This window comes from Heloderma suspectum, chromosome 3 (assembly GCF_057233095.1).
Source record: "Heloderma suspectum isolate Gila_16-S chromosome 3, 16-S_ref, whole genome shotgun sequence".
In the NCBI taxonomy this organism is placed as follows: Eukaryota; Metazoa; Chordata; class Lepidosauria; order Squamata; family Helodermatidae; genus Heloderma; species Heloderma suspectum.
Window position 1 is genome coordinate 155,102,285 of NC_139460.1, and position 26,916 is coordinate 155,129,200.

The following is a 26,916-nucleotide window of genomic DNA, read 5'->3' on the forward strand; positions in this document are numbered from 1 at the left end:
ACCACAACCCATTTGTGACCACAAATCATAAGGATGACAAAAAGTGTTTCTTAACAGTGCCTGTCTATACCTACTGAGTTCACTGGGACTTACTCCCAAGTAATTGTGCAACTCTTTTGACATAAACACCCTACTAGCTCTCTTCTATTACTTCTGCTAATCTATGACTAAGTTACTAATTCCAGCATTCTCCTCTTTCAGTTTTTAATTTTGTATACTTTGCGTCTGTTGTTTAAATTGTAAGCTTATTTGGGCTTCCTATGTGTTCAACAAATGATATTATAGCCAAAACTTGCACATACCTACTGACCCACAGCCAAGTGAAAAGGAAGGAGCAATCCTATGGCAGCTAGACAGTGGCTAGACAGCCATGGGATATCTGGTTTTCCGGGAACTGACCTCAGAGCCCGTACTCCGAAGTTGGTTCCTGTACTTCCCCCTCTTCAGTGCTGCCTCGGAGGCAGCATGGAACAGCCCTGTGCTCCGCGCTCGCAAGAGGAGTGCAGAGCGGCTGAGAAGGGGCATTCGCGGAGGGGGGGGGCGCGTTCCAGGGCGGAAATGCCCGTACAACACATCCAATGTGTCGTACAGCAGCCTCCTCCCCCACTCAGCCCTCCCACAGCTAGACAGCTGCAATTGGCTGCCTAGCTGAAAATGCAGGGCAGGAGAAGCACAGAGGGAATGATCCCCTCCGTGCCTCTCCTGCCCTGCATTGGATAGGTGGCCACCTATCTGAACAGGATTGCGCCCAAAAAATTCCAACTTCTCCCAGATCCCAGCTTTTACATGTGTGAAAAGCCTTTCTTCAAATTATCTTCACAAAAACCCTGTGAGGTAGGTTAAGCTAAGGAACTTGTCTAAAGCCACCCAGTGAGCTTCATGTGGGAGATCTAGGTTCAAATTCCTACTCAGCCATGAGTTTCTGTGGTGAGAATGTGAGAGGGCCAAAGAAGACCCAGGCAGAGAACACCTTATGGGTCTTTTCATACAGTGAAACAGCAGCCCCATGTAGGGTGCACTGCAGTAGACTGGATGTGACCAGGGCATGAGTGACAGCGCCTTCTCCTGTCTTTGCCAGCTCAGCTTCTCTCTCTGGGCAGCACAGTGTGGGGAACTGGAATGACAAGTGTCCAAACTCTGTAAGCGCAGCTACTGTCTCCTCTCACACACTGTCTCTTTCTCTGAGTGGTCTGGTTAGAGGATTGGGTCCTGTGACCCTGTCCACAGAAAGAGTGCAAGCTGCTGCCTCTACCCACTCACGTGCCCTCTTGCTACGGGTGGCACGCCCAGAGGAAGAGCGGAGGCAGGCAACAGGGCAGAGCAGCCGGCTCATCCCCTCACCTGCTGGCTCCCTTTGGTGGCACTATGCCGGGGACTGAGCCCCCTGCTGCCTCCTCGTGTTCACTTGCCCTCCATCTCCGGGTGATGCGGCCAGGGAAACGATAATCGCAAGGAACGGCTGCTGCTCTCTCCAGCTGCCCCACCTCCTGCTCTCTCCTTCCGGCAGGCTCTCTCGGCTCGCTCATCCCGCCTCCTTCCGCCGGCGCAGCGCCGAGCATCGGGCCGAGCGCGGCTGCCCAGCGCGAGGGATCGCGGGGGCGGAAGCGGCGCCCGCTCCTCGAGGAGCGCCCGCCCTGCTCTTCGCCGGCTCCGCCCTTTTCTTTGGGCGGTGCGCTCCCGGGGCCCAATCCCCACCCCTGCCCTGCCCTGCCCTGCCCGAGGCAGAGCGCAGGCGACGGAGCGAGAGGACGAGGCCGCCTCGGCACCGTCGCTGGCCAGGCTTGCTCTCTCTGGACGCCCGGGGGGCCCTGCGCCCCTGAGGGACGGGCAGGCGGGCACGTTGCCGCGGGTCTCCACTATCCCGCCGCAGGGCCTGACTCTCGGGCTTCACCCGGCACGGAGCCTCGAGCGCCATGATTCACGGCGTGCCTCCATATCCTGTCAGTCTCTGCGCCAGCAACGGGCCGCCCCGCCCCGCCCCGCGGACGCTATGGCCAAGCGTAGACCCGACACCCCTGCCCGAGCAGACAGCCGGAGGGAGGGGGGGAGGGGAAGGGGTGAGTCAGAGATCCCTCTCCAACCCTTCCCACAGCAGCAACAGTACCCTGCCTGCTGATTGGGCGGCTCGGGTATGCGCGTGACAGGAAAGCCGATTCGGTTGGTCAGTTTAGGGGCACGTGCCCCAAGCCGGGCGGGCGGAGGGGGACAAGGCGGGCCCCTGTTTCCTAGGCTACAGTGGGAAGGTAACGGAACAGTCACGCGGGGACAGGGCGGAGGAGGTGGGGAGAAGGAGAGAGAGAGAGAGAAAAGAAAGGCAGGCCGGCCGGCCGGCCGAGTGAGAGCGTGTGTCATTCAGTTGCTCCAGTTGTGGCGATTGGCGGAGGCGTGTTCGTCTAAGCCACGTGACGGGACGCCCAGGCGCTGCCCGGTTGGTGGTTCCCTTGGTTACGAGGAATGAGGGGGCGGGGTGTTCGCTCCGCCTGGCAGCGACGGCAGCAGTAGCGCCGCCGCCGCCGCCGCCGCAGTAACAGCGGCCCGTGAAGGCGGCCCGGCTGCAGGCAGCGTCGCCCAGGGGCCGCTGTGGCTGCGCGGGAGGCCCACCCTTGCCTCTGTTCTTCTCCCTCCTTTCCCCCTCAGTGCCTCCGCCATGGCGGCGCCGGAGGACGCGGTGGCGTCTGCTGCGGCCGCAGGGGGGTGACCGCCCGAGGTGGAGGCGGCGGCTGTGGCGGTCGGTGAGCGGCGGCGGGTCGGACGGAGGCTGGCTGCGGGAAGAGGATGCGCGAGTACAAGGTGGTGGTGCTGGGCTCGGGCGGGGTGGGGAAGTCGGCGCTCACCGTGCAGTTCGTCACCGGCACCTTCATCGAGAAGTACGACCCGACCATCGAGGACTTCTACCGCAAGGAGATCGAGGTGGACGCCTCCCCGTCGGTGCTGGAGATCCTGGACACCGCCGGCACCGAGCAGTTCGCCTCCATGCGGGACCTCTACATCAAGAACGGGCAGGGCTTCATCCTGGTCTACAGCCTCGTCAACCAGCAGAGCTTCCAGGACATCCGCCCCATGCGCGACCAGATCATCCGCGTCAAGAGGTGATGATGATGATGTTGATGAAACCCCGCCTTCAGTAGATTCCTCCCCCCCCCCCAGGTCCCGGTTCCCCTGTTCCCGATATATCGCTCCCTCTCTGACCAGCTACATCCCCTTCGCCTGTTGCCCGTAGACCTTCTGCCTGCCTGCTCTCAGGGAGCTCCGTGCCCGTCCTCTGCCCTACCTGGGAGGCATCGCCTTTTGCAACCCCATCCATCTTCTTTCCCCCTGTATGAAGCCCGTTCTGTAGCCCCATTTGCCCTGTGCAGGGCTAGCCCCTTTTTTCCTCTACACGGGTTCTTTTGCCCCACCTCTGCATATCCAAACCTGCCTGGCATATGTATCCCTGAGACAAGCCCCACTGACGCGGCAGCATACTGACTCATGTCCACTTTGATCCACTCCCTGCCTGCAGGTAGCCCTCTCGAAATACTGCAGAGAGACTTGCCTGCTTCTTACACCAAGACCTGCATCCCATAGTTACGATTGTCTAACTCGTCCTTGTGTTGACAGAATGCATTTCCATGCCCAGCTAGTGTCCTGCACTGGGTGCTTCCCTGGAATTTGATGACAAATCTTGCCATTCCTATTCACCAACATTATGTTTATTCCCCCACACGGTGCCTCGGATTCAGATCTATCTGTCCTCTATGCCCTTGCCTATCTTTAATTCTGTTCCCACGCACAGAGCTTTCAGTTCCTCATTCCACTCACTTCCGGTGCTCTGTGTTGCATCTCCAGCAGCCTGCACAACTTCTCCAACTCTTGACGTCCGCACCCCCATCCCATATTTATCTGCAGCTTCCTGCATGTAGTTTCTCAGCACTTACAATCCATGTTGGTTACCTTGCACTTGATACACCTTCCCCTGTTCCATATGCCTGTACATGTATCTATAACATTTTGAATACAAAGAGTGCACCACTGTCCCTCAAGTTCCCTATTCCTGTTATATAGATTTCTACTTCTGTAGAACATCCTACATGCCTGTATTGCCACCTACTCACACTATTACAATGCCTCACCTACACACTCCAAAGTATTCATTTGACAGGTGGTTTTGAATTCCCACTTTCTACCCGTAAGACCAGCTTAACACTACCTAAAACCGTAGAACAAACTGCACCCAATAATAAACACAGTCTATGCTCTAGTTTTGGAATCGGTGATCTGATGGGACTGAGAACTGGGTATTCGCTTGATTCTTTTCTCTTCTGAATTTAGTTGTTTATATGTCCTGCAAAGTTTATTATTTATTTATTTGTTTGATTGATTGATTGATTGATTGATTGATTTCTATCCTGCCTTTCCACCAAAAAATGTTGTTCAAAGTGGCTAATACTAAGACCAAGATTATAACAAAGACTTGATTAAAACAATCATAAAAGCAAATAAAAGCGCAATTAAAATACAATAATAAAAGAAATAAACAGCACCCAACCCAATAGGACTTCCTTCAGCAGCAGACCACCTTATGTGCCAAAGGCCTGCCTGAATAAACATGCCCTTGCCTTCCAGCAAAAGGCCAACTGAGAGAGAACCAACCTAGCCTCCCCTCTGCAGGGAGTTCCAGAGCCTGGGAGCAGTCACCGAGAAGGCCCTGTCTCGCATCCCCATCAAACATGCCTTCAATGGTGGTTGGACTGAAAGGAGGGCCTCACTGAAAGATCTTAAAACCTGGGGAGAATCGTATGAGAGAATGCAGTCTTTCAGATTCCCTGGTCCCAAGTCATATAGGGCTTTACAGTTCATAACCAGCACTGTAATATGATGGCATTAGGCCCTACTTTTTAATGTAAAATGCTTTTTGCCCCACCCACTTGCAAGCATTGCAGTCCCCAAAAGATTACCTCTGAGGACAGCCCAGGGGGGCGGGGGGGGGAGGTTCCCCACACTCCTCCATTAGAGTAAATCTTTGACACTTTCCCCTTTACTGAAGTGATTCAAGCAAGATGTCATTGTACAAAGTGAGTGTGGAAAAGATATTTCAAGCAGCTGCATCTCTTCAGAAATGTAAGTCTTCTACGAAGGATAAATTAGAATTCAGGTGCCTACCAACATCATTTTCAGTGCCCATCTTTAGATGAATAAAATCTATTTTAAAATCAGCTGCTAAAACGTTAGGGGCTGAAAAGCCTTTAAACATTCAACCTCTTGAATTGTGGTAGAATTTCTTCATGACTATAAAAACCCATAGAATTTTGATGCTTCTGTACCATCTTATGGTGCTTCTATGCCACTCTTTCATAAAAACATGCTGACAGCGGCTTACACTAAAGACTATCTAAAAACAAGAAAGGGGGCTTAGAAACAGCAATAAAATAATACATGCAAAGTATGGAAGACAGTAACCAAATGCAGCAGGAAACTGGGAAGAAAAGTTTTTATAAGCTTATGAACAATAAGCTTATAGAACAAGAATGACACCTGGTGGGCCTGTTTGGGGAGCAAATTCTGTAGTACATCCATAGAGAAGGTCCTGTTATCTTCAATTCTAATCTTGCATGAGCCCAGCTCTTAAGTAGGCCCTCCTAAGAACATGGTGGAGAGGCTGATAATACAGATAATAGTCAAGTCTGACACAGTTCTGGAGCAGGCAGATGCCTGTCAGATGAGGAATAAATTGAGCAAAACAAGTTGCCTTGTTCAGAGTCACTATTGCTTCTGATTTAAAGGAACATTCTTGCTAAGCATGATGATGAATTAGGCCCTGAGTTTGACTGCCATCCAGCCTTTTCATAAGAAAATGTTTTTTGCTCCCTAGCACTTTTGAAATTGGGTAGGAACTGATGGGTACAGAGTTCTAGAAAACCACTCTTTTCTTTAGAACACCAGTAGTAATTTTATTAGCAGCATCTGATTGTTCTAGGAAAGAAATCTAATCTACTTTGGCCTTTAAGCATGTGGTTTTCCTGGCCAGGATGTTATCTCTCATAGTAGAGATTGGAGATGTAGTAGAAGAGGAAAACTTGAACATCATCACAATACCAAATCCCTTCCTCATCTTAGTAAGGTATTGTTGAGGCACATGTAGAAATGTATCCAGTTCATTTTAAAAAGTTATAAGGTTCTTGACTTCTTTGGGGATATTGTCTGTGGAATTCACTAATCTCACCTAGTGTTGTAGTATCTGATACTTAAGGGAAGTAGTATGTAAGCAAAAGTTATCTGTTACTGTAATTTTTCTGCTGTTGCTGAAATCCAATTGGTAACATTATTAATGGGTATATAGGTATTTTTAAACCACAACAGTCCCGATAAGAATAGTTTGGGCTGTCTTCATTTTATTGAAATATTGCTGCAGTATTCAGCTAATATGAGCTGGTGGACTTTTGTTAATGACCTTTCTGTTAAAAAGACCCAGTAGGGAAATGTACTTTTCCCTAATGTTTTCGCAGTTTGTCTTCACTATTAGAAGACATGCAACTCAACTAGAAGTTTCCTGTTAATGGGCAAAACAGTTCCTCGAAAAATATTTCCGATTCTTGAATACTACCGAGAAAAGGGAAGTGTGGATGGGGGGAATATCAGTCCCTACGTCATTAGGGAAGTCTAGCACAGGACTAGCAGCCAAATACTGCCACTATGGCCAATATTTTACCTGGTTGCACATAATCCAGAGCATTAAAAGGTGGTTATTTTCTTGTATTGTGCACTCATTCCTGTTCTGCTGATCTGGTAGGCACCAGCATCAACTTCTTAGTTATTCAGCATTTTCCCCCAATTCTCTCTGACCTACTAATGTAGATACCATCTGGGAATTGCAAAGCTAATGCATGCCAGTATTTCTTACTAATAAATAGTAGTACTCCTGTTTTTACATGTGAAATATCAATCTTGCTATTGATTTTTCTTTGTGTATTCCATGTTTTATAAAATGCTACTGGCTTTGGGATGAGAAGTAGATTTCAAATAAGGTCACTCTCCATCTATTCTTCCTGTTAAAACTGTGGTCTTCCCTATGTGTGATAAATGGTTTCTTTCAAAAGTTACTTCTGTGTACTTGTCCACATTTATCTGATAATCATTTAAAGATGTATGGTCTGTGTTACTTTCAGCATTTTAATGATTCTATAAGAGAACAAAAACCTACCAAACCATTCTGTGGCTACTTCTCTTAAGTTCTCTTTGTCTTATAAGCCACCCAGAGAGCTTCAGCCCATGGGCAGTATAGAACTGTAATAAATAAATTGGCATGTATCAGAACCATTAGCATAGATTAGCTTTCTCCAAGTTGGCGCCATCCAGATGTGTTGAACAACAACTCCCATCATCCCCAGTCAGCATGCCCAATGGCCCTGTTGGCTAAGGATGATGGGAGCTATAGTCCCAACACATCTGGAGGGCACTAGATTGGGGAAAGCTGGCATAGGTTTTATCAACATCACCAGTCACAGTACTTGAAACATTGGTAAAACCCAGGTTGCTCTATAAATGACTGAACATTACAGCTGGTCCCATGTCTGTCTATACAATTTCCCTTGATATTGTATGACATTTGCAGAAAGACTAGAGTGTGTCAGTCTGTAAAGAGCCACATTTTATACCAACTTAATAAAAAGTGGCTATCTGATAAACCAGTTTAAGGGTTCTTCCAGACAGGGTATCTTTTCCAGATAGATTTATTTATATAAAATTACCCCACATTTCCCCTTCAAAAAGGCGTTGCTCAAAGCAGCTTACAAAATATAAAAACGTCAACACAATAATTCATCATTAAAACACATTAACAAAATAAAAACAGCAGCAAAAGCAGACAACCTCCCAAATGTTAATAAATAAAATTAAGCAATAGCAGTTGGCTGTGTGCTATTGCGCCACTAGCTCTCTTGGCAATATTTATTTATTTACTACATTTCTATACTGCCCCCTAGCTGATGCTCTCTGGGTTTTTCACAACATTTAAAACCACAAAATACAGTATGAAATCCATTATAAAAATTTAGAAGTTTAAAACTAAGTATAAAATAAAAGTAAAAATCAAAATAAAACTTAGCAGCAATGCAGAGATTTAAAATACAATAACAGATTTAAAACAACAGAAATGAAGGACTAAAATGCCTGGGGAAAAGGTCTTCACCTGGTGGCAGAAAGAGTACAATGTAGGTGCCAGTCAAGGCTCTCTGGGAAGTTCATTCCACAGTTGGGGTGCCACAGCAGAAAAGGCTCTCTTCCTGGTAACCACCCAAGCCTGGGCATGGACTGGCAGCCACTGCAGATGGAAAAGTACTGGCATAATATCATCATGTTGGCCAGTCTCCATTAACAATATCACTGCCCTATTTTGGACCAGCTGAAGTTTCCAGACCATTTTAAAGGCAGCCCCGTGTATAATGCATTGCAGTAATCCAGAAGAGAAGTTATCAGAGCTTGGATAACTGTAGCCAGGCTATCTCTATCCAGATATGGACATAGTTGGTGTATCAGTCTAAGCTGATAAAAGGTGCTCCATGCCACTGAGTCCACCTGTGCCTCGGGTGACAGTTCCAGATCCAAGAGCACCTTCAAACTATAAACCTGATCCTTAAGGGGGAGTGCAACCCCATCCAGAACAGTTTGATCATCACTTAGCCAGGCAGATGTACCACCCACTAACAGTACCTCCATCTTGTGTTGATTGAGTCTCAGTGTATTGGCCCTCATCCAGTCCATTACCGTGCCCAGGCCCAGATTCAGGACAACCACTGCCTCAGCTGGATTTGATGAAAAGGAGAGAGAGAGCTGGGTGTCATCCACCTATTGATTACACCTCTGCCCACACCTCCAGATGACCTCCCCCAGTGTTTTCATATAGATGTTGAACAGCATGGGGGATAGAATAGAGCCCTGAACCCCTTAGCATAGCTGCCAAGCCACAGAGCAATGATCCCCCAGCACCACCTTCTGGAATCGGCTATCTGCAGCCCAGTGCCTTCAACTCCCAGCCCAGACAATCTATCCAGAAGATTACCATGGTTGATGGTATCAAAAGCCACTGAGAAGTCCAAGATTGTCAGCAGGGTTGCACTCCCCTATCTCTCTCCTGGTGAAGATCATCCCACAGGGTGAGCAGTTTGTTTACTATTTATGAATCAAGGCAGTTTCCATTCCAAAACCAGGCCTGAAGCCAGATTGAAATAGATTTAGATAATTAGTTTCATTCAAGAATGCCTGGTATTCTCCAACAACCACCTTGCCCAGGAAGGGGATGCTGGCTACTGGCCTATAGTTGTTAACATAATCTGGGTCCAGGTTAGGCCTTTTCAGGAATGGCCTACTTACCTCCTCTTTTAAAGAGGCCGGCACCACTCCCTCTCTCGAGGAGGAATTTACAACATTCTGGACCCAGCCAGATATCCCCTCCTTATTAGATGTAATATGCCATGAAAGGCAAGGGCCAAGCACACAGGTGGTCAGCCGGACTTCGTCAAGCCCCTTGTCCGCATCTTCAGGCCTCAACAACTGAAACTCATCCAATAAAACTAGACCAGATGGTTCTCTGGGCACCTCTACTACTGGAACTGCATTAATTGTGGTGTCCAATTCATGATGGATTTGAGCGACTTTTATCTTCGAAGTGTTACTGAGGGTTCCACCTTTTCTCTCCCTGACCCAGATTGTAGCAGGCCACAAACTACTCGGAAAAGCTCTGCTGAGAAGATCCAATGGTTGTGGAAAAGAACTCCCTTTTTGCCACCATCACCATATTTATTTATTTCATTTCTATACCGCCCAATAGCCGAAGCTCTCTAAACCATCACAGAGTAGGCTTGATAATGAGGTCTACCCTAGTTCGGTCAGACTCGGCATGAGTTTTCCTCCACCTGTGTTGTAGCCGTCTTTCCTCTTGCTTCAGTGCCCTCACCTCAGGTATATACCAAGGGGCTGGGCTCTGCTCAGAGGGAGAGAATGCTTGGATGCCACCATGTCAACTGCCTGAGTCGTCTTTGCGTTCCACAGAGTAACCTGGGCTTTGACAGGAGGAAAATCCCCCAGAGCCCTTTAGAATCCATTAGTCTCCAGGGGCGGACCATTTTAATAGGTCCCCCACCCTTGCAGAGGGGAAAGGCTGCTAAGAGTCTAAATCTCAATAGGCGAACCTAACCTAATATATTCATCCCTGCAGTCTGTAAAAGGGGTGTGGAATCCTGACGTCCAAAGACAGCTTGCAAAAATACTATGAGTGGGGAAACTTAAAAAAACAAAACACATGTAGGCCCCATGTATTTCAGATTAGAGGTGGGTGGGTATATCTCAAGAGAAAATACTTTTAAGAGGAGAAAAAACAAAGGAGGAGGGTCAGGATTTCAAACAACATTGGAGAAAGACTTGTGATGTCATGTCTTGCATGTCACAGCATGATCCATTAAGTGTCTAGAGCACTAATGCACTCCTCTTCCAGGTGTTGCTTGTTGTGATGGGAATTGTTTTCCAGAAAACTATGCTGGAGATTTCTAGTGGCTAATACTGATTTCCCTTGAAACTGTAGTACTAGCTCAGGCAATATATCTTTGCTAATTTAGATATGGTTCCATGTTCAGCAACCCTTTCTGGAGGAGCCCTGTTTAGTATTTTCAAGAATATATACAGTTGGTTCCAGACTTAGTCATTCTTAGAGTAAGCCCAGTGAAATTAATGAGACTGAAGTTATTCTTGACTAACTTGAAAGAATCGGCTGGATCCAGACTTTTAGTGGAAACTCACTGAAATCAATGGGATGCAAGTTAGTCAAGAATAACTTCAGAGAACCTATTTGGCACTGTCTTCTACTGCTTCAAATTTTGCTGCATTACACAGCTTTTCGAGTTCCCCATCCATGGGAGGTATTTAAAAGAAATATTTTAAATGCTCAAAATTCTGAAAATGGAATTTTTATTCTCAAATTGTTTTTCAAATCCCTTTTAAATGTCTTTACAAAATACTATAATTAAGAACAATCACATATGCACTTACCTGGGATAGAATTAAATTGGACTCGCTTCTGAGTAGACACTTATAGGATTGCACAGTAAATATTGTTGAATCCTAGCAGGTTTAAACCATAGACACAGTGCTGAGAAATAAATGAAAAAACAAACATGTGAGTCAATATACTTGTGCATTCGTGGATTAAAAGGAGAGGATTCAAAAGGGGGTTTCTAATTTTTGAGAACTTGGCTTAGGTGTTAACCCATTTTTACTGTGTGGTTAAAAAAAACAGCCTGTGGCCACTTTAATAAAGGTTAAAAATAATGTATCCATGTAAGCTTTCAAGAGTTAAAACTCTTAAAGAGTTAAAACAACCTAAAACTAGGTTGACTGCAGATGCAGAGATTAAGAAATGATTTTGTTTGAGAGGGATTTAATATAATGTATAAAACAGGATTCTAAAATGTTGTTTGGGGATAGGATTTTTCCCTTCAAGTCTCACACCTTCCCAGAAAGTATGTTTGTGGTTCATTGGCTGGCGTTCTGAAGTCTGTATGGCTTTTTGGCAAAGCAGATTAAAATCTTCCTCATTATGAAGTGTGTGGGGGAGGTTGGAGCGTGGGAATATATTACATTTGTAAAGTCTCATAGGTTAACTAGGGAATAGGTGCAGATGATGCAATTGTATCTTCTCCAATGAGTGCTTCAGAATTCCCAAGAGCCACTCTGGAGCGTTGGACAAAGGGGACTTCTTACACCTTCTTACTAGTTAAGCAAGAGGATAGCCTTCATCTGCCTTAGAATGCCAGTGCCTTCTGGGTGTGTACACACTTAATGGTTCATGTAGTTGGGTATGCCTTGAAAACTTAAGGCATTTAGCATTTAGACGTTGCCACCAAGAGAGTTTTATGCCCCTTTGTTTCTAATCCACATGAATTGTTTTGTGATTGTACAATTAAGTTTAGAAATGCCCAATAAAATACATTGATAAGCAAAATAGATGTAGGAATTTGCAAAACAATACAGCTATCTTGTATATTCCAGCAGAAAGATGTTTATTTTATTTTTTTCTACAGTCATACTCTACTTCTCAACAGACGAGTCCCCAGAGCAGAAAACAACAATGGAAACACTAAAATACAACAAAAGATAATGCAAAAACCTAATATAACAATAGGAAACAGCAGATAAGACAGTGGCTGGTTTGCACGATCACCGCAGCCCACAACCCTGAAACAGCCCATGGGTTGTGGGTGGTTTGTTAACCATGCCAACAACCCACAGTCGCAAGGTTCAGATGCCATGATAAGCCATGGCGACCACCCATTGCAGCATGAATATTCAAAATGGCTGCCGATACGCATGAACTGGGCCAGTGTAAAAGCAGCAGATAAAAACCAGCAGTCATAAAAAACAAAAGCAGAATACTGCTCAGTAAATACCCTGAGCAAAATCTTCCATCTACTGTCTAAAGCTTAACAATGAAGACTCCAGATGGACCTTTCTGGGGAGAGCATTCAATAAATGTGGTAGGATCACCACCACAATGGTCCTCTTCTCAGTTGCCATCCATCTCACCTCTCAAGATAGGGGCTCTGGGAGAAGGACCTCAGATGCAGGAATATAGGAAGTTCTCTTATACCAGCTCATGCTATTTGTCCATTTGGCCCCATATTGTCTACTCCAGTCTTATTTGAATTATGGTATGTCAACTGAATAAGCCAAGACAACGGATAAGCCTTTTGTCTGCACTGTCCATCCTCTCACCTCCCCTTTCCTTGGCATGCTGCAATAAGCCTGGAAGTCTTCAATTAAGTATAGTTTCCCATTGTATTTGAACCAAGATACTATGGTTATCAGGTTCAAGACAATCCATGGTCTTAAACCGTGATTTGAAGTTAGTTTAAGATCCAGGCTTGTTCTGAATCAGGGATTGGATTCAGATTTAATCATGACTAACTTATCCCATTTATTTTTATGGGTCTGCTCCAAGTATGACTAAATCTGGATCCAACCCCTGGTAAACATAGTTTCCCAGTTCAGACATAGCAGGAAACTATGGTTAACTGAAAATTTGGGATAAATTGCAGCATGATGAATTGGGAGGAGGCTGTAAGGGCAGGCACAAGATTTGGCTTGTTAAGCCAAGATCTAATTGCCCCAACCGGGGCTCAGACTAGCCAGGCAGGACCAGAGAGGAATTTTTCCCATCGCCTGCTACATGATTCTTTTTGACAAAGATCTTAATACCCAGGCAGGATCATATGGGAGTATGCAGTCCTTTGATATAGGTCCCTCCGTTCTATTTACAAAACTCATTTTCAGAATTGGGAAAATCCTCCTTCAAGTCTTAATGCAAAATAAACAAAGACAAGCCTAGTAGTAAAATATTTTCGAAACCCTGTAGAACAGGGATGACCAGTTGAAGTCATGCAGGGCAGTTCAATGCAATTAAGTCTAGCCCTTGACAGTCCTATCAGAAGTTTACCCACAGTTTCTCTCATCAGGAAAAGAGAAACATAAGTTCTAAGCTGCTTCAAGATGGCAGCTTGCCCTATGGCTGATTTAGTGTCATAGTGCCAAGCAAGAAGGGACAGGGAAAGATGTGTCAATTACCAGGGGGATTCTGTGCTACAGTTCCTAATTCTGTACTGTGCCACCCATACCAAACCTGGTGATGGCTTCCATTCTGCTGTTGGAACAAAACAGCAATAATCATGGGAATAAGTAGAAAGCCCCTTGAGCTTGCAGTGTCTGAGACTGCAAACAACAAGTAGCATCTGGAAGTACCTTAAGAATGAATAACCTTTGAAAGGGCTGGGAGTGTCCAGGTTAAAATGTTGACTACTCTTATCTCGTCTTCATTTGAAAGTTCTCTCTGATTTGAGGTAAGCAACTCATGAGTCCCTACGATTTGCAACTGTGCTCCATAGTAGTGAACAATGGTTCCTTGTAGTTTTCTGGTTCCTGCGATCAGGATGTGATACCTATGATCAGTAAGGGCCCCATGGCACCAGTTGTTATCCAGTAAGTGTACGCCTTATGTCACATTTTGAAGTGGTTTCCTGAATGCTTATGCATTGGAAAGTTACACTGAAGTTGCTTAACCATACAACATTGTTTGGATCTTAACTCCTGGTTTATCCCAGAAAAAGCCGTGGATACCCAGTTCAGGGAGTAACTCTTCCATATGTGAACATCTCCAGGATCACTTCATAAAACCACTCATATTGAAGTGACAGCCATGTACCTTACAAAAGTAGGGTTGGAAGCATTAACTGACAGATGTAAATAATGGTAGTTGCAGTGTTGGGGCAGGGTGACACTTACATTTGAAAAGTTTTTTTTTTCTTTATGTCTATAATATTTTCTTCAGAAGTGTAAATGTTGAATATAGAAGCCTGTTACTTGCTCATTCTTTGGGAGTAAATACATGGATTTTAAAATCATTGACAGATATAGTACAAAAACTGATTGTAAATAAGAATGTCTAAAACTAGAATTTTTGTTAATTTTTACTTGAATGCAAACAAACTCACCCACTACTCTAGAAATGACACTTAATGCAGTACAAATCCAAACATTGCTTTAGAGGGAAAATAGATAATGCAGTAGACTTGGAAGTATACGTAGAATATATATATATATTCAAATACACTTTCCCTTGGTATACATAGATACTACCTAGGCACACACCATCAAGATGATGGGTAGTCTGGGATTTTAGGTACTAGATAGCTTGATAGCATGATGGGGAGGGGAAGGAAAGAGGCCCCTGATATGAAAAAGTTAATAAAGATTTGTTGCATGATATCCAAGTATATGTCAGGGCTGGAAAAACCTTGGATGTCTAAATATTGGGTCTGGTTCCTAGGAATTTGAAAATCCTTGTTCTCCTCGACCTCTCAGCGGCTTTTGATACCGTTAACCACGGTATCCTCCTGGACCGCCTGGAGGGGTTGGGCATTGGAGACACCGTATTGCGGTGGTTCCGGTCCTTCCTCTCCGGCAGGTACCAGAGGGTAGCACTGGGAGAGGAGGTTTCGGACCCGTGGCCACTTACTTGTGGGGTGCCACAGGGTTCCATCCTCTCCCCGATGCTATTTAACATCTATGTGAAGCCGCTGGGGGCTATCATCAGGAGGTTTGGGGTGCAGTGTCATCAATATGTGGATGACACGCAGCTCTACCTCTCATTCAAATCTTCACCAAGGTTGGCCGTAGAATCCCTGTCCAAATGTCTGGAGACGGTGAGTGGCTGGATGGGGAGGAATAAGCTGAAGCTGAACCCTGACAAGACTGAGGTACTTTTGGTGGGAGACAAGAGGAGGCTAGGGGATGTTGACCTGGTGTTGAATGAGGTACGGCTACCCTTGAAAGACCAAGTCCGCAGCCTGGGGGTCATTTTGGACTCCCAGCTGTCCATGGAGGCTCAGGTGTCAGCTGTGAGCCGGACAGCGCTGTATCAACTCCATCTGATACGGCGGCTGTGCCCCTTCCTTCCTGACCATCTGCTCCCATCGGTAGTACATGCCCTGGTCTCCTCTCGTTTAGACTACTGTAATGCACTCTACGTGGGGTTACCCTTGAAGACGGTTCAGAAGCTGCAGCTGGTACAGAACGCGGCAGTTCGCCTGATTAAAGGCAGCCGCTGGCGAGATCACATCACTCCAGCGCTGAAGGAGTTGCACTGGTTACCAGTTGTTTTCCGGGCCAAATTCAAGGTGTTGGTTTTGACCTTCAAAACCCTATACGGTTCCGGCCCAGCCTATCTTAAGGAGCGCCTCCAGCAGCACCAGACAGGCCACTTAACAAGATCAGCCTCGGATTGTCTTCTCTCTGTCCCATCAGCCAGGACAGCTAGACTGGTGGGGACGAGGGAGAGGGCCTTTTCTGTGGTGGCCCCCACTCTGTGGAACTCCCTCCCTAGGGAACTCCGTCATGCCCCCTCTTTAATGAGCTTCCATCGTGCATTAAAAGCGTGGTTGTTCAGGCAGGCATTTGGGGTGGGTTAGGGTATTTTAGAAAATGTTTTTATTGTAGAATTTTATTGTTTTAAACTGTTTTTATTGTATGTTGTACATCGCCCAGAGTGGCTGGGTGACCAGCCAGATGGGCGATTAATAAATTTAATAATAATTTAATAATAATAAAAATAAAAATAGTTTCCTAGCAGTGTTACGTTGTAAAATCAAATTTCACTAGATCTTAAATCATACATGTTGTTCAGCCTGAAGTTGATACATTTTCTGCACATATTTGATAGGATAGTATGCGAGTAGCTGGACAAACTCTGAAAAGTTACACACCTTGATTTTTCTGACATGAGACCTGTGTAAATTCATGTATTGTCTGAATAATATGGATATTGTTAATCTGCATTCCATTTTCTTCTAGCATTTATATCTATATGGTACAAGTTCTAAGCCTCTTGGCTGCCTTAGGTGAAAGAAAAGGCATATTTTTCTCTTAAGGATCTGTCTTGATTTTTCCCGGATGATGCTTGTAGACAGAATTCTAGAGACTTGCGTATGTCTGATCAGTGTTTTCCAAATGTAACCTCTGAGAGTGGTATTCAGCTACCAGAATTTGTTCTGGGAGTCTAGACATATCTTGAGAGGAGGCCTGATGTGCACTAGAAAGAGATTCCCATTCCGTAACCTAAGATGTGGAAAGTACATGAGAGAAATACCAGGACGATTATAAAAAAGGAGCAACAGGATCTAAGATAGGGACCAGGTATGTTGTATTGATGGCTGTGTGTAGAGGTCTGGAAGGATAGATTTAAATTACATTTCTCATTTGTACTTATTTTCTAAACAAAAGTGCATATAAATTGGCATCATTACAACAAGTTGACTTAAGCTAAATAGAGCTTTTATACTCCCTAGGAGGGTGATCCAAAAAAACTTCATGCAGACCAGGTGTCTTGTGCACTACAGTAGTCTGTGGATGGGATCCGAAGGTCCTCCTGATTTGGAACGCACAAAGGATTGCAGCTATGATGGCATATTATATTTAGAAAAGTACATCAGTCAGCACCTGTGCTGTTATAAGTTTAGCACTATAAAATGAAAGCTAGTAGTTCTTTCAGAGTACACACCTGATTGGCAGTCTTTAAATGTTCTCTCTCAACTGAAACTTAACTGTAATTCTTAAATAGGGCTTGCAGGTAGAGTTAGTAAATATTGTGATTTAAACATGTTCATTTCAATCTTCATATGCTATTGTACAGTATTTAAGTATCTGGGGTGGTGAACACCTATAGAAGAATGGAAGTAGGAAAGCTGCAAACCTATAGGTGACCTTCAAATCCATTCATAGGAATGGCAATACACTTTGGTTTCCCACAAATAGTTTAGGATTGCTTTTTTTTTAATGTAGACTGAAAAAACGAAGGTAGTACATGTCATTGTGTGTTCTTATTTTGTGTGTGCTCTTCACTATGGATGTGTAAGTTTGTCTTAGAATCAACAGTTTCTTTCATTTAGTATTACTCTTTCAATTAGCAATTTAGTTCACATCTCTTATGAAAGTGTTTACTTCCATATAGAAAAGGTACTGAACACTCTTATTCCTAACTATCCAACATAACTTTCTGAGGAAGCAGGTAATGTTAAAGAGAGAAGCTTTATCGTCGGGTGAGTTCTAAAAAACAATTGTGTAGTAGTAGGATCTTTTCATAGGTTGAGTAAAGTGTATTTATTCTGAACTGGATTCAGACATAACACTAAGCCAGCTGCATACTACATGCACAAGTTGCAGTGAGCCTTGGAGTCATACACTCCCCTCCCTCCTCCCATAAGCCTGAGAGGTGTTCAGAATTTTGCATTCCACTTTTGGTTACCCATGGCTTGTCATTTTGCACGAATTGACAAATTGTGCACTTTACACTGGTAAAGTTCAAAGCAAGCCAACTTTCAAACTAGAGTTATGAAGCTGGCTTGTTTAAACTATCAGAGATGGGGCATGAGCCCAAGGTTCAATATGCCTTGTTCATGTAGTGCTAAGGCCATGCCTTTATGTTACGCCTGAAAGCAGCCATTTTCTCTCACCCAGCCTGCTCCACTTCCAAGAAATTTCTTTACATATAGGTTTTGATCTTTGATATCTGTTTTTAGCTAAGCATTCCGTTATATATTGAGGAAATTGGCATCATGATAGAAATACTTTTCTTGTATGAAGATCACAATAATCAGTTAAGTCTGTTTTTGGATGCTTCCTTTATGAAATAAAGGAAGGGATTATGCCCAAAGAGGAATTGTGACTACTAGCTGTGAAAAATAAATAAGTGCTTTAAGTCAGTGTCTAATGTGTAAATGAAGCTAAAACCTATGCAGCTGTACTTCAAGATTAGCAGGCCTTTCTTTAAAATACAGAGAAACTTATTTTTTCTAAATGAACAGCTCTCCTGCCACTGCATGTGCTAAGTCTGCTAAGCTCTAACGAGTGTGAGCATGTAAGGCTTAGATGCCCATCATGAAGCATGTCTAGTTTTATTATTTCCAGAAGCAGAACTCTTTTTGTGTGTATCAGGAAGAAATACCAACATTGGTAGTATAAACATGTAACCACTGCATAGAACTGCTTAGCTAGAAGGAAATGCATGCCATAGTTTCTTTTTGTTATGGCTCTATTAGCTTCTGCATTGCAGCATTACATTAAAATAAAAATATTTATTGAAGCATAAATCATAGATTGACTGCAGATGTAAAGTGTCTCCAACACTCCTGCTTTCTGAAATGATGCAAGAACACCATGCACATGGTACATTTCTGGGCAGTATATCTTGATTCTAGAACATGCATGAGGAAGGGGAGTGTGGCATAGCTTCTTTCTGCTACCCCCCCCCCCAATCATAAGTATTGCTGAGACCAATTGGGTTATATTGCCTGCTGCAGTTTGCTATGGCATGTGGAGTAGTGGGGGCCCTATCTCCTGGAAGCTGACAGCCATCACCCCAATCATTTCTGTTTTCTGAGGAGTTGATTTGCAGTGCCTTCCACTTTTTTAAAGCTTTACAAGAGAATTGTAAGGCTTGAAACACGCACCTGTTACAAAAAATCAACTGCATGTTGCTAATAAATATAAAGAACAAACTATTAAATTCAGATACAGAATGTTGGCTTGTTCTTCCCCTAGATCCAGCATGGTATGTTGGTTTAATTTTACAATTTTTATTGTTAAATACTACTATGGCATTTCATTGCACTTTCTAATAATCTGCCCCTGTGCCCCCTTCCCCCGCAAAAAGAAACCGAGTACAAACTCCTTCTGAGATGCAGGGTTTAGTCCTTGGCATCCTAGGGTGGCTGGAACTTAAGTTTTAGATACCATGGGGGTTACAACAACCATAATACATTGTAAACATTTCCTGTTTTCTAGCACTAGTTTACGAAAAAGAAGTAATTGCTTAGCCTGTCTTTTAAGTTGCTGAAATTTATTAAAGATCAATCAGTATAAGTTCAGCTATTTTAATTAAAAGTAATGCAGTTGGAGGCATAGCCAGTCTTAAGTTGTCACACTGTCATATGTAACAGGAGAAGTACCACACCCAAAAATGCAAAGCTGATATGATGAGGGGAAGTTCCTTTGATCCCCAAGCTGGGTAGTATGTTGAGGCAGAACCTATTCATAAGTCCCCCCCCAAAAAAAATTACCATAGCTGTCTAAATCAGCCTTCCCCAATCTGCTGTCCTCCAGATGTGTTGGCCACCATGTTGCTGAAGATACTGGAGATCGTAGTCAAACACATCTGGAGGACATCAGGTTGCGGAAGGCTAGTCTAGAAGGCTAGTCTAGATGTTCTTCCTCCAACCCTTGATATGTGCAGCGGCCGGGGGTGTTGGCTGCTATTAATGTGCATACATCAAACATCACAATAGTTTGTCGTAGAACATTTAAGTGTGTCATTTATTATAGAGGTGTTGGCAGCAACTCATTTACTTAGCTTATTGAAGCTTTTATCATACGACTTGGAATCTTGCAAAAGAAACAATATTTTGCTGAAGCTGTTCAGGGTGGCAAAATTAGAATTCTAAAGTGGTTGCAAGTGAATTTTCTATCCTTGACTTAGGTTGTTCATCAAAATAATTGGGATGAGTCAGTCTTGTAGCTGCCTATTTGTTTATCATGCTGGTGTGTACAATCTTTAGGCAGGGGGCTGCAAGTAGTATATGCATGCATACAGCTAACATTTGAATATATAGCCTGAGTTTTCAGTAGGACAAGGTAGTACCAAGATGTTCAAAAATGTGTCTGAGCTGCTAGAAACTGTTTAAGAGAACTTGGTAGGGAGCTGCTTGTTTTGGATTCAAAAATTGTGTCTTGGTAATGATTTCTCTCTAGTATGATCTTTCTGACCATCCTGATTTGTATGTTGTGGTCTATATTTTGTCTTTTGCTTTAATGGAAAGGAAGAGAGATCCCTTCTCTGTGGGCTCTCCATTTGCCCTGCTTCAAGTCCATACTGCATCAAAAATCTTTTTCAGATGTTACCCTCCACACAATCATAGTAGTGTAGAGGAAGAGCAGGGCTGTGTTAATTGCTCCACTTCCCTACCCCAACCATTGTCCATGCATTGGGGGAATGTCCGTAAAAGAGAAGCCTGCTGTGCATTCTGGGTTCCAAATCACAGGGAAAGTTTCTCTTTCCAGACATACCTCCACTGCAGTGCAGAGCCAGCAGGACAGCCCCATCTCAACTGCTATGCAATTACAATCATGTGGAGGATAACACCTCAAAAGAGCTAAAGTAGAATGAAAATGTATTATAACTTTGTCTTATTTCCCACTTAATATCAAACCCTTATATTTGATTTGTTATGCCCAAGGCTTGGGCTTGCGTACTCATAAGAACCTAAGAAGAGCCATGCTGGATCAGACCAAGGGTCTTGTCTAGTCCAGCATTCTGTTCACACAGTGGCCAACCAGCAACTGGTTGGCCACTCCCTTCCTCTTGTTTGCTCAGATTGCTTCATTGATATAATTTGCCAGAACTGGAGACCACAGCATCAACATAGTTTCCTGTTCTGGTTTGCAGACAAGTTATTATTTGCCTAGTTTGCCCGGTACAAATATAATTGCAAACAGAGAGGGAATCAAAAGAGTGGAGTTCAGCCAACACCCACATATTCAAAGAAGATGTGAGGGGGGCATGGGGCTGTGGAGGCTAGCCTCATCCCCCAGCTGCCACATCAAGTTCCGCCTTTGCATGGAAGAGCTCTGTGTGCATACAGCTCCTTCTCGTGACCTTAAACATGGGTTTGTGGCAGTGACAGGACTAGCCCACATGGCTCCATGATGCCCATCATACATTCCTTGAATGTGTGTGTGGATTCATCTGAACTGTCCTAGAGTGAGTGCAGGGAGGAGGAAGAGAGGGTTGTGTGGGCATGAATGGTCAAACCCTGGTTTTCCATTATATATAAAAAGTAACCTAAAAAGGAAAAAAATAACCAATGCTGGCACCAGTCTAACCTCCAATGGTTGGCATTCCACAGTCAGGTCATCACCACTGAGAAGCCCCTATTATGAGTTCCAACTGGACTTCGTTTGGTGGTGGTATAACGAAAAGAGTCTCCCCAACAAATATCAGATGGACAGGATGATACAGGAGAGGTGCTTCTTTAGGTAGATAGGTCTTAAGCTCTTTAGGGCTTTACACATCAAAACCAGCACATTGAATGGGGCTCATTAACAAATAGGCAGCCAATTTGCCTATTTAATTTGCCTATTTGCCTATTTAGCCAATTTAACCAGTGTTCTTAAACATATAACATAGGTCTGCAGGTGGGTGAACTTGGGTGCAGTGGTATAGAAATTTGTGAATGAGTGTTGTTTTAGTTCTAGGGTGATAATTATCCTATCTCCAAATTCAAGCTATGTTTAGAGAATGAATGGAAGCATGCAGTGTTGAATACACTGGCCCCAGCCCCAACCTCTGTGGATTCAACAGAAGGTATGAATGGACCTCTTATATGTGAAATTGTACACACATGACTGGGGAGACTGATCGTGCAGTGTAATTATGATTCCCAGTCATAACTACAGATCCTGTGTGCGTATATTTTGCATACATGTAGAGCTCCATCCACACCTTCCACTTAATGTGTGACAATCAGGGATGGAGCCATTGATGTGTTCAGTGCACATTGTGAAGGTGGGAATAGGTCTTTAGAGTTCTTCTTACTGAACATGAATAATCTTATGTCCTCCTTTTTTAAACTTATTAGACAAAGTAAAGTTGCAGTTGCTAGATAACTCTGCTTAAGATTCCCAATATGGTTGAATGTGAGATGACTCTATGGTCCTTAAAGACAGGATATTGTTGTTGTTGTATAATAGTAATGAACAAATTGCTGAAGTCTTCATTAAAGTCTTCAGCTTTCAAATTTATGGCTTTGTGTTACTATAATAGGGATTCTTGTTTTTCCAAGGATTGCAAAGGACTTCAACATGTATGTATGTATTTATTTATTTATTGCATTTAATTGCAGGTATGAGAAGGTGCCTGTAATCTTGGTTGGAAATAAAGTGGATCTGGAGAGTGAGAGGGAAGTTTCGTCGAGTGAAGGCAGAGCCCTGGCTGAAGAATGGGGTTGTCCTTTTATGGAGACTTCTGCTAAAAGTAAAACAATGGTGGATGAACTCTTTGCAGAGATTGTCAGACAGATGAACTATGCCTCTCAGCCAGATAAAGATGATCCATGCTGTTCTGCATGTAATATACAATAGCATTCAAAATGATGGAATTGGACCTAATTTGCTGTATTTTTGGTAAGGTAATACAACTGACTGTTTCACTTTGTGATTTAAAGTTGGGTCTCTTGAGATAAGTCCAAAGTGGAGTAGCACCATTAACTCCAAGTGGAAAAGAAGTGGGATAAGCTTCTGCAGTTCCCATACCTGCAGAATTGGGGATAAGGTTCTACAGTTCACTTATCTGCAGCACTTCTCCTACGCTTTCAACTCTGTGGCATAGCCAACAGATTTACAGGGTGAGCACAAACAATGTATGTTGGCTTTGTCAGACAACAGCTACGGCTTTAAGTTAAGAGTTGTTGATGATGGTGAAAAGGAGAGCACCAGCAAAGACCCTTTGCACTCTGCATATTCTCTACTGATAAGTAACTGTTAACAAAGTTTGTGTGTCTGCATATTGAATTTCAGGACTTGTCACTCGTGGCCAAGTTTACTCAGTCAAATATGCTAATTTCATCTTTGACGCAAGTGTTAGTAGGATTATCGGCAAATTGATGTAGTTCTGTTTTTTTTCCTTTAAATTTGATTATCTTCTATTATCCCATCATGCGAAAAGGAAAATATTCCATCAGTACTTGACGGTAAAGAGAGGTGCTCTGAAAAAATCAACGGCTTGTGAAGAGAAAAGTGGGACATTGGGATGTGTTAAATATTCTGCTTTGCTGCTCAGAAATGATCGATTGCTTCAGATGCTGTTCAGTCAAGAAACCAAACAAACCCTCTGTTTACAAAGCTGGAAATGTGTTCATCTCTTTACTGAACCAGGAAGAAGCAACTGTGATGGGGGTAAAAAAAATTGCTTAGCCTTACTAATGAGGAAAATTTTTAGCACATTAACAAGTACCACCTTGTAAGGAAAATGAAGCCATGTTGTATCCAGATGTTCCTTTTTGCCTTTTGGCAAAAGAAACCTTTTGGGGACTGTATGAGCATCCTGTATTTTTAAGTTTAAGGATACCAGTTTATTTCTTGCCTTTAAGGGCTATGTCTTTGATGTGATACCCCGACTAACCTATGGAATTCAAATTTGCCATTTTATAGCTTTAATGTTGGCAATTTGGTTAATTGAATTAACTGTGTGAAGTTACTTTGGCTCAGAAGTTGAATACACAATATTGTAATTCCGCATGTGAGCGAGAAAAGGGTTCTTGTCTTCAATTGCCTAACATGCTAGTCAGGTGCTGCCATACAGTGATCCTGTTGCCCTGGTTATTGCCGTGACAAATAGTGAGTAAAAACGTTGTTTTGAAATGGTGCTCATCCTCTGATCTTAATTTTCATAGCAGTGAGATACTTATAATTTGCATGACTTAACAGCACCAGTTATATCTATTCTGATGTCTTACAATCAAGGAAGTTCCCAATCAGAATGTGTAAGGTTGAAATGCTGGAGTGATCATGTTGAGCTGGACCTTGATGGATAAATTTGGCCTTTAAAATGCAATATCACTGAGCCTGTGGTCCAAATACCACCCCACAGTTTGGTTTCTCAGTCTTGTGAAGTAGCTCCGTAGTTTCTTGTGTAGATGAGTGGAGAGGGGTGTATGTGTCTTGTGTGCGTGTTGGTGGGTGGGTGTGGAACTTTTTACAAATGCTGTAATGAACTTGAGTTCTGAGATGTTTGCCTCCATCAGCAGAAAAACAACCTGCAATCTAACGTGTATCTAAAGAAACTGAATTCAAAAGCTTTTTTAAAAAAACTTTGACAATACTCGGCCACTTTATTTCTTACACAGCGGAACACTTTTAATTTAGTTCACTTTCTAATGACTTAACAATAATGGTGGATGATTATAGGCCACTATTGCCTTAGTCCTTACATGATTCTCCCCGCCCCCACATCAAGAAAAAGTGTAATGCTAAACCTGAGGTTCTACTCTAGAAATGTAGCTCCTTCCGAAGCAGCTTGCACAGCTGTGGAAGTCATGGCACCTTAGTGCATTATTGACAACCTGCATGGGTTAAGAAGGAAGACTGCCATAAGTTCACAGTCCCTAAAATTTTTGAAGGAGTGTTACACAGCCGTAACTTTGTCTCTTAAGAAAATAACCCGCTTCACCATTCAGATAAAAATGAGATGAATTAATATAACGTTAATTTTGATCGCATATTATCAGGTTTATTCCAAAAACGTTTCCCGTCCTGCATGTCAAATTGTTTATGCAGTCATAACAGGGACACAAGTAAGATGTCCTTGGGCATAAATGGCATTTCTGGTAAAAAAAAAAAAATGGGCATGATTTTGATGTGGGAGTCCTTGCATCATATGGTGATCTTAACAGAACCATTCAAAATACTTCCTCAATCATGCTTTTTGCTGTTTTAGAGACAAAGCATTGTGTGTTCTTGCAAAAGTATAATCATTTAATGTGATGTGTAATTCTAAGGAGGCAGTTTGTGTACTGCTTGGAATCTACATGGCTATAAGTGGGACAGTGAAGGGTTTATTTAACTAAAATATTGTAAATCAGCAAGAGGGATATTGAAGGCTACAGTTAGTCACATTAGCATGGGATCCCCCCCCCCCCATGTTATGTGTTAGGCCAACAGAGTAAGTCGCAGGTAAAATGGGTGTCTAGTGTCAACAGTTGTCTCGTGCCAATTCAAGAGGTGCCGGTACTCCTGTATCGATTCCTCCCTCCCCTCTTCCTAGTCTGTGGTGCTGATTGGCTTCTCCTTCTTCTGGCCATTCCTCTCTTGCATCAATATTTTATTTCTTTTCCATTGGCTGACACAGAAGATGGACGTAAAGAAACTAGGCCAGCTGACTGTCACCCCCCTCTAATCCAGGCCACTTAGCAACCTGGGCTATGTTCCACTGGGCATATGGCATTTTTCAGGTATAAACCCTGTAATTTTCATAAATGTGCCACAGCGGCACTCCTTCATTCATAAAGATGAAGGAGTGGCATTCTGGCATGCGTCGGCACCATTATACATTTTGGGAGTTGCTTGTCAAGGATGACTGCTTATTTTTGTATCCTGATCAGATTCCAGTGATAGTAAATTTGTTTGGGTATAACATGCCTTAAAATATTATCATTTGATCCAAAGACCCACTGTTCTTTAGCTATTCTTGTAGAGCTTTGTATTTTTCTGCAGCTGGCATTTTTTTAAGTTTCTATTGTTGTAAAATGTTGCAACTTCTTCTAAAATATGTTAATTCCCCTTTTTGCTTTTTACAAAAGTGAATCAAACCAGCATCAGTTCTGGAAGTTTAAAATAAGCCATCCCCCACCCCACCCCCTGCACATATATGTATTGGTAGTAGCTTTTCAGGACTTTCTTTTCAGGTAGGGCCAGTGGTAGATTAGCACCTTTAACTACACTCCCAGGTTTAAATTTGGCATTAGTTTCTGTGGGCAAACTTACCAGTATTTACTTTTCTACATGACACATGCTGCCTAAAGATGTTGTTCATTTAGGGTGAGGGGATGCATGGTTTTTCACCAGTGTGCAACTGAAGCACCAATTGGACTGTAATTGCAAAACTTCATGACAAGCAAATTTGACAACTGCAGGAATTTAAAGTCCATTATTCCTCTGTCAGTTCTTGATCAGGGTTTCAAGAAGGGATTGCAGTGTGTTTTTGAAAACTAGGTTTAACCATTGACAATTTGGGATTTCCTAGAATTGAATAAAGATATTTAACAGTTGATTGTTGAGCTCTGTTACAACTGATAACTGAAAAATGGAGTAAGTTTTTATAAGGTGTCAGTTGTTTAAATCAAAATGTTTCAAAATAAATCAAATTGTACATAGAACTCAATGCAAACTCAGCAGTTGTATTTGGAGTTAAATTATTTTAACAAATAAATTTATTTAATGAAACGTCTGTTGGGTTTCCTTGTACGATTCCCTGTTTTGTTTCTTCCTCCCCCCCGCTTCCCAAATCAGCTACATGGTTTACTATTTTGCTTGTTCAGAATTCAGTTAGCCCTTACTAGCTTACCTCTCTGGAAAGGAACACATGTTATCCTATATGTATTGGCAAGCAAATTTCAAAGAAAGTCATTCTTGCCTGTTCATTTAATAGGTAATATTTTTGTAAGGTACCCTATTTCCAAGAAATGCAAGAGGGTGAACTAAAATATTTGTAACAGCACAACATGTAATGGAATTAAGTTTCAACTATTAATGTCAATCCAACCTTGATTTGAAACTAGATGACTGTGCATC

At 43.2% G+C, this 26,916-nt stretch overlaps 1 protein-coding gene across 3 annotated transcripts; it reads left to right on the forward strand.

Annotated features, from left to right (window-relative positions):
• The first annotated feature begins 1,718 nt into the window (after window positions 1-1,718).
• On the forward strand, window positions 1,719-26,572 carry RAP2A (RAP2A, member of RAS oncogene family). Of its 3 annotated transcripts, none has more exons than XM_084844766.1 (3): window positions 2,180-2,243; window positions 2,638-3,089; window positions 22,473-26,565. In XM_084844766.1, the coding sequence occupies exons 2-3, from the start codon at window positions 2,776-2,778 to the stop codon at window positions 22,708-22,710; spliced, it is 552 nt and encodes a 183-aa protein (XP_084700892.1). In that variant the 5' UTR covers window positions 2,180-2,243; window positions 2,638-2,775; the 3' UTR covers window positions 22,711-26,565. The 3 variants fall into 3 exon arrangements, with proteins under 3 accessions (XP_084700890.1, XP_084700892.1, XP_084700893.1); XM_084844767.1 differs by lacking the exon at window positions 2,180-2,243 and adding an exon at window positions 2,258-2,428; XM_084844764.1 differs by having other exon boundaries at window positions 1,719-3,089; window positions 22,473-26,572.
• Window positions 26,573-26,916: the final 344 nt, after the last annotated feature.

Bases quoted from the DNA above. Each gene is read 5' to 3' on its own strand.
- RAP2A (XM_084844764.1), top strand. From the start codon at position 2,776: ATGCGCGAGTACAAGGTGGTGGTGCTGGGCTCGGGCGGGGTGGGGAAG. The intron at 3,090-22,472 runs GTGATGATGATG...ATTTAATTGCAG, and splicing joins CAGATCATCCGCGTCAAGAG to GTATGAGAAGGTGCCTGTAA.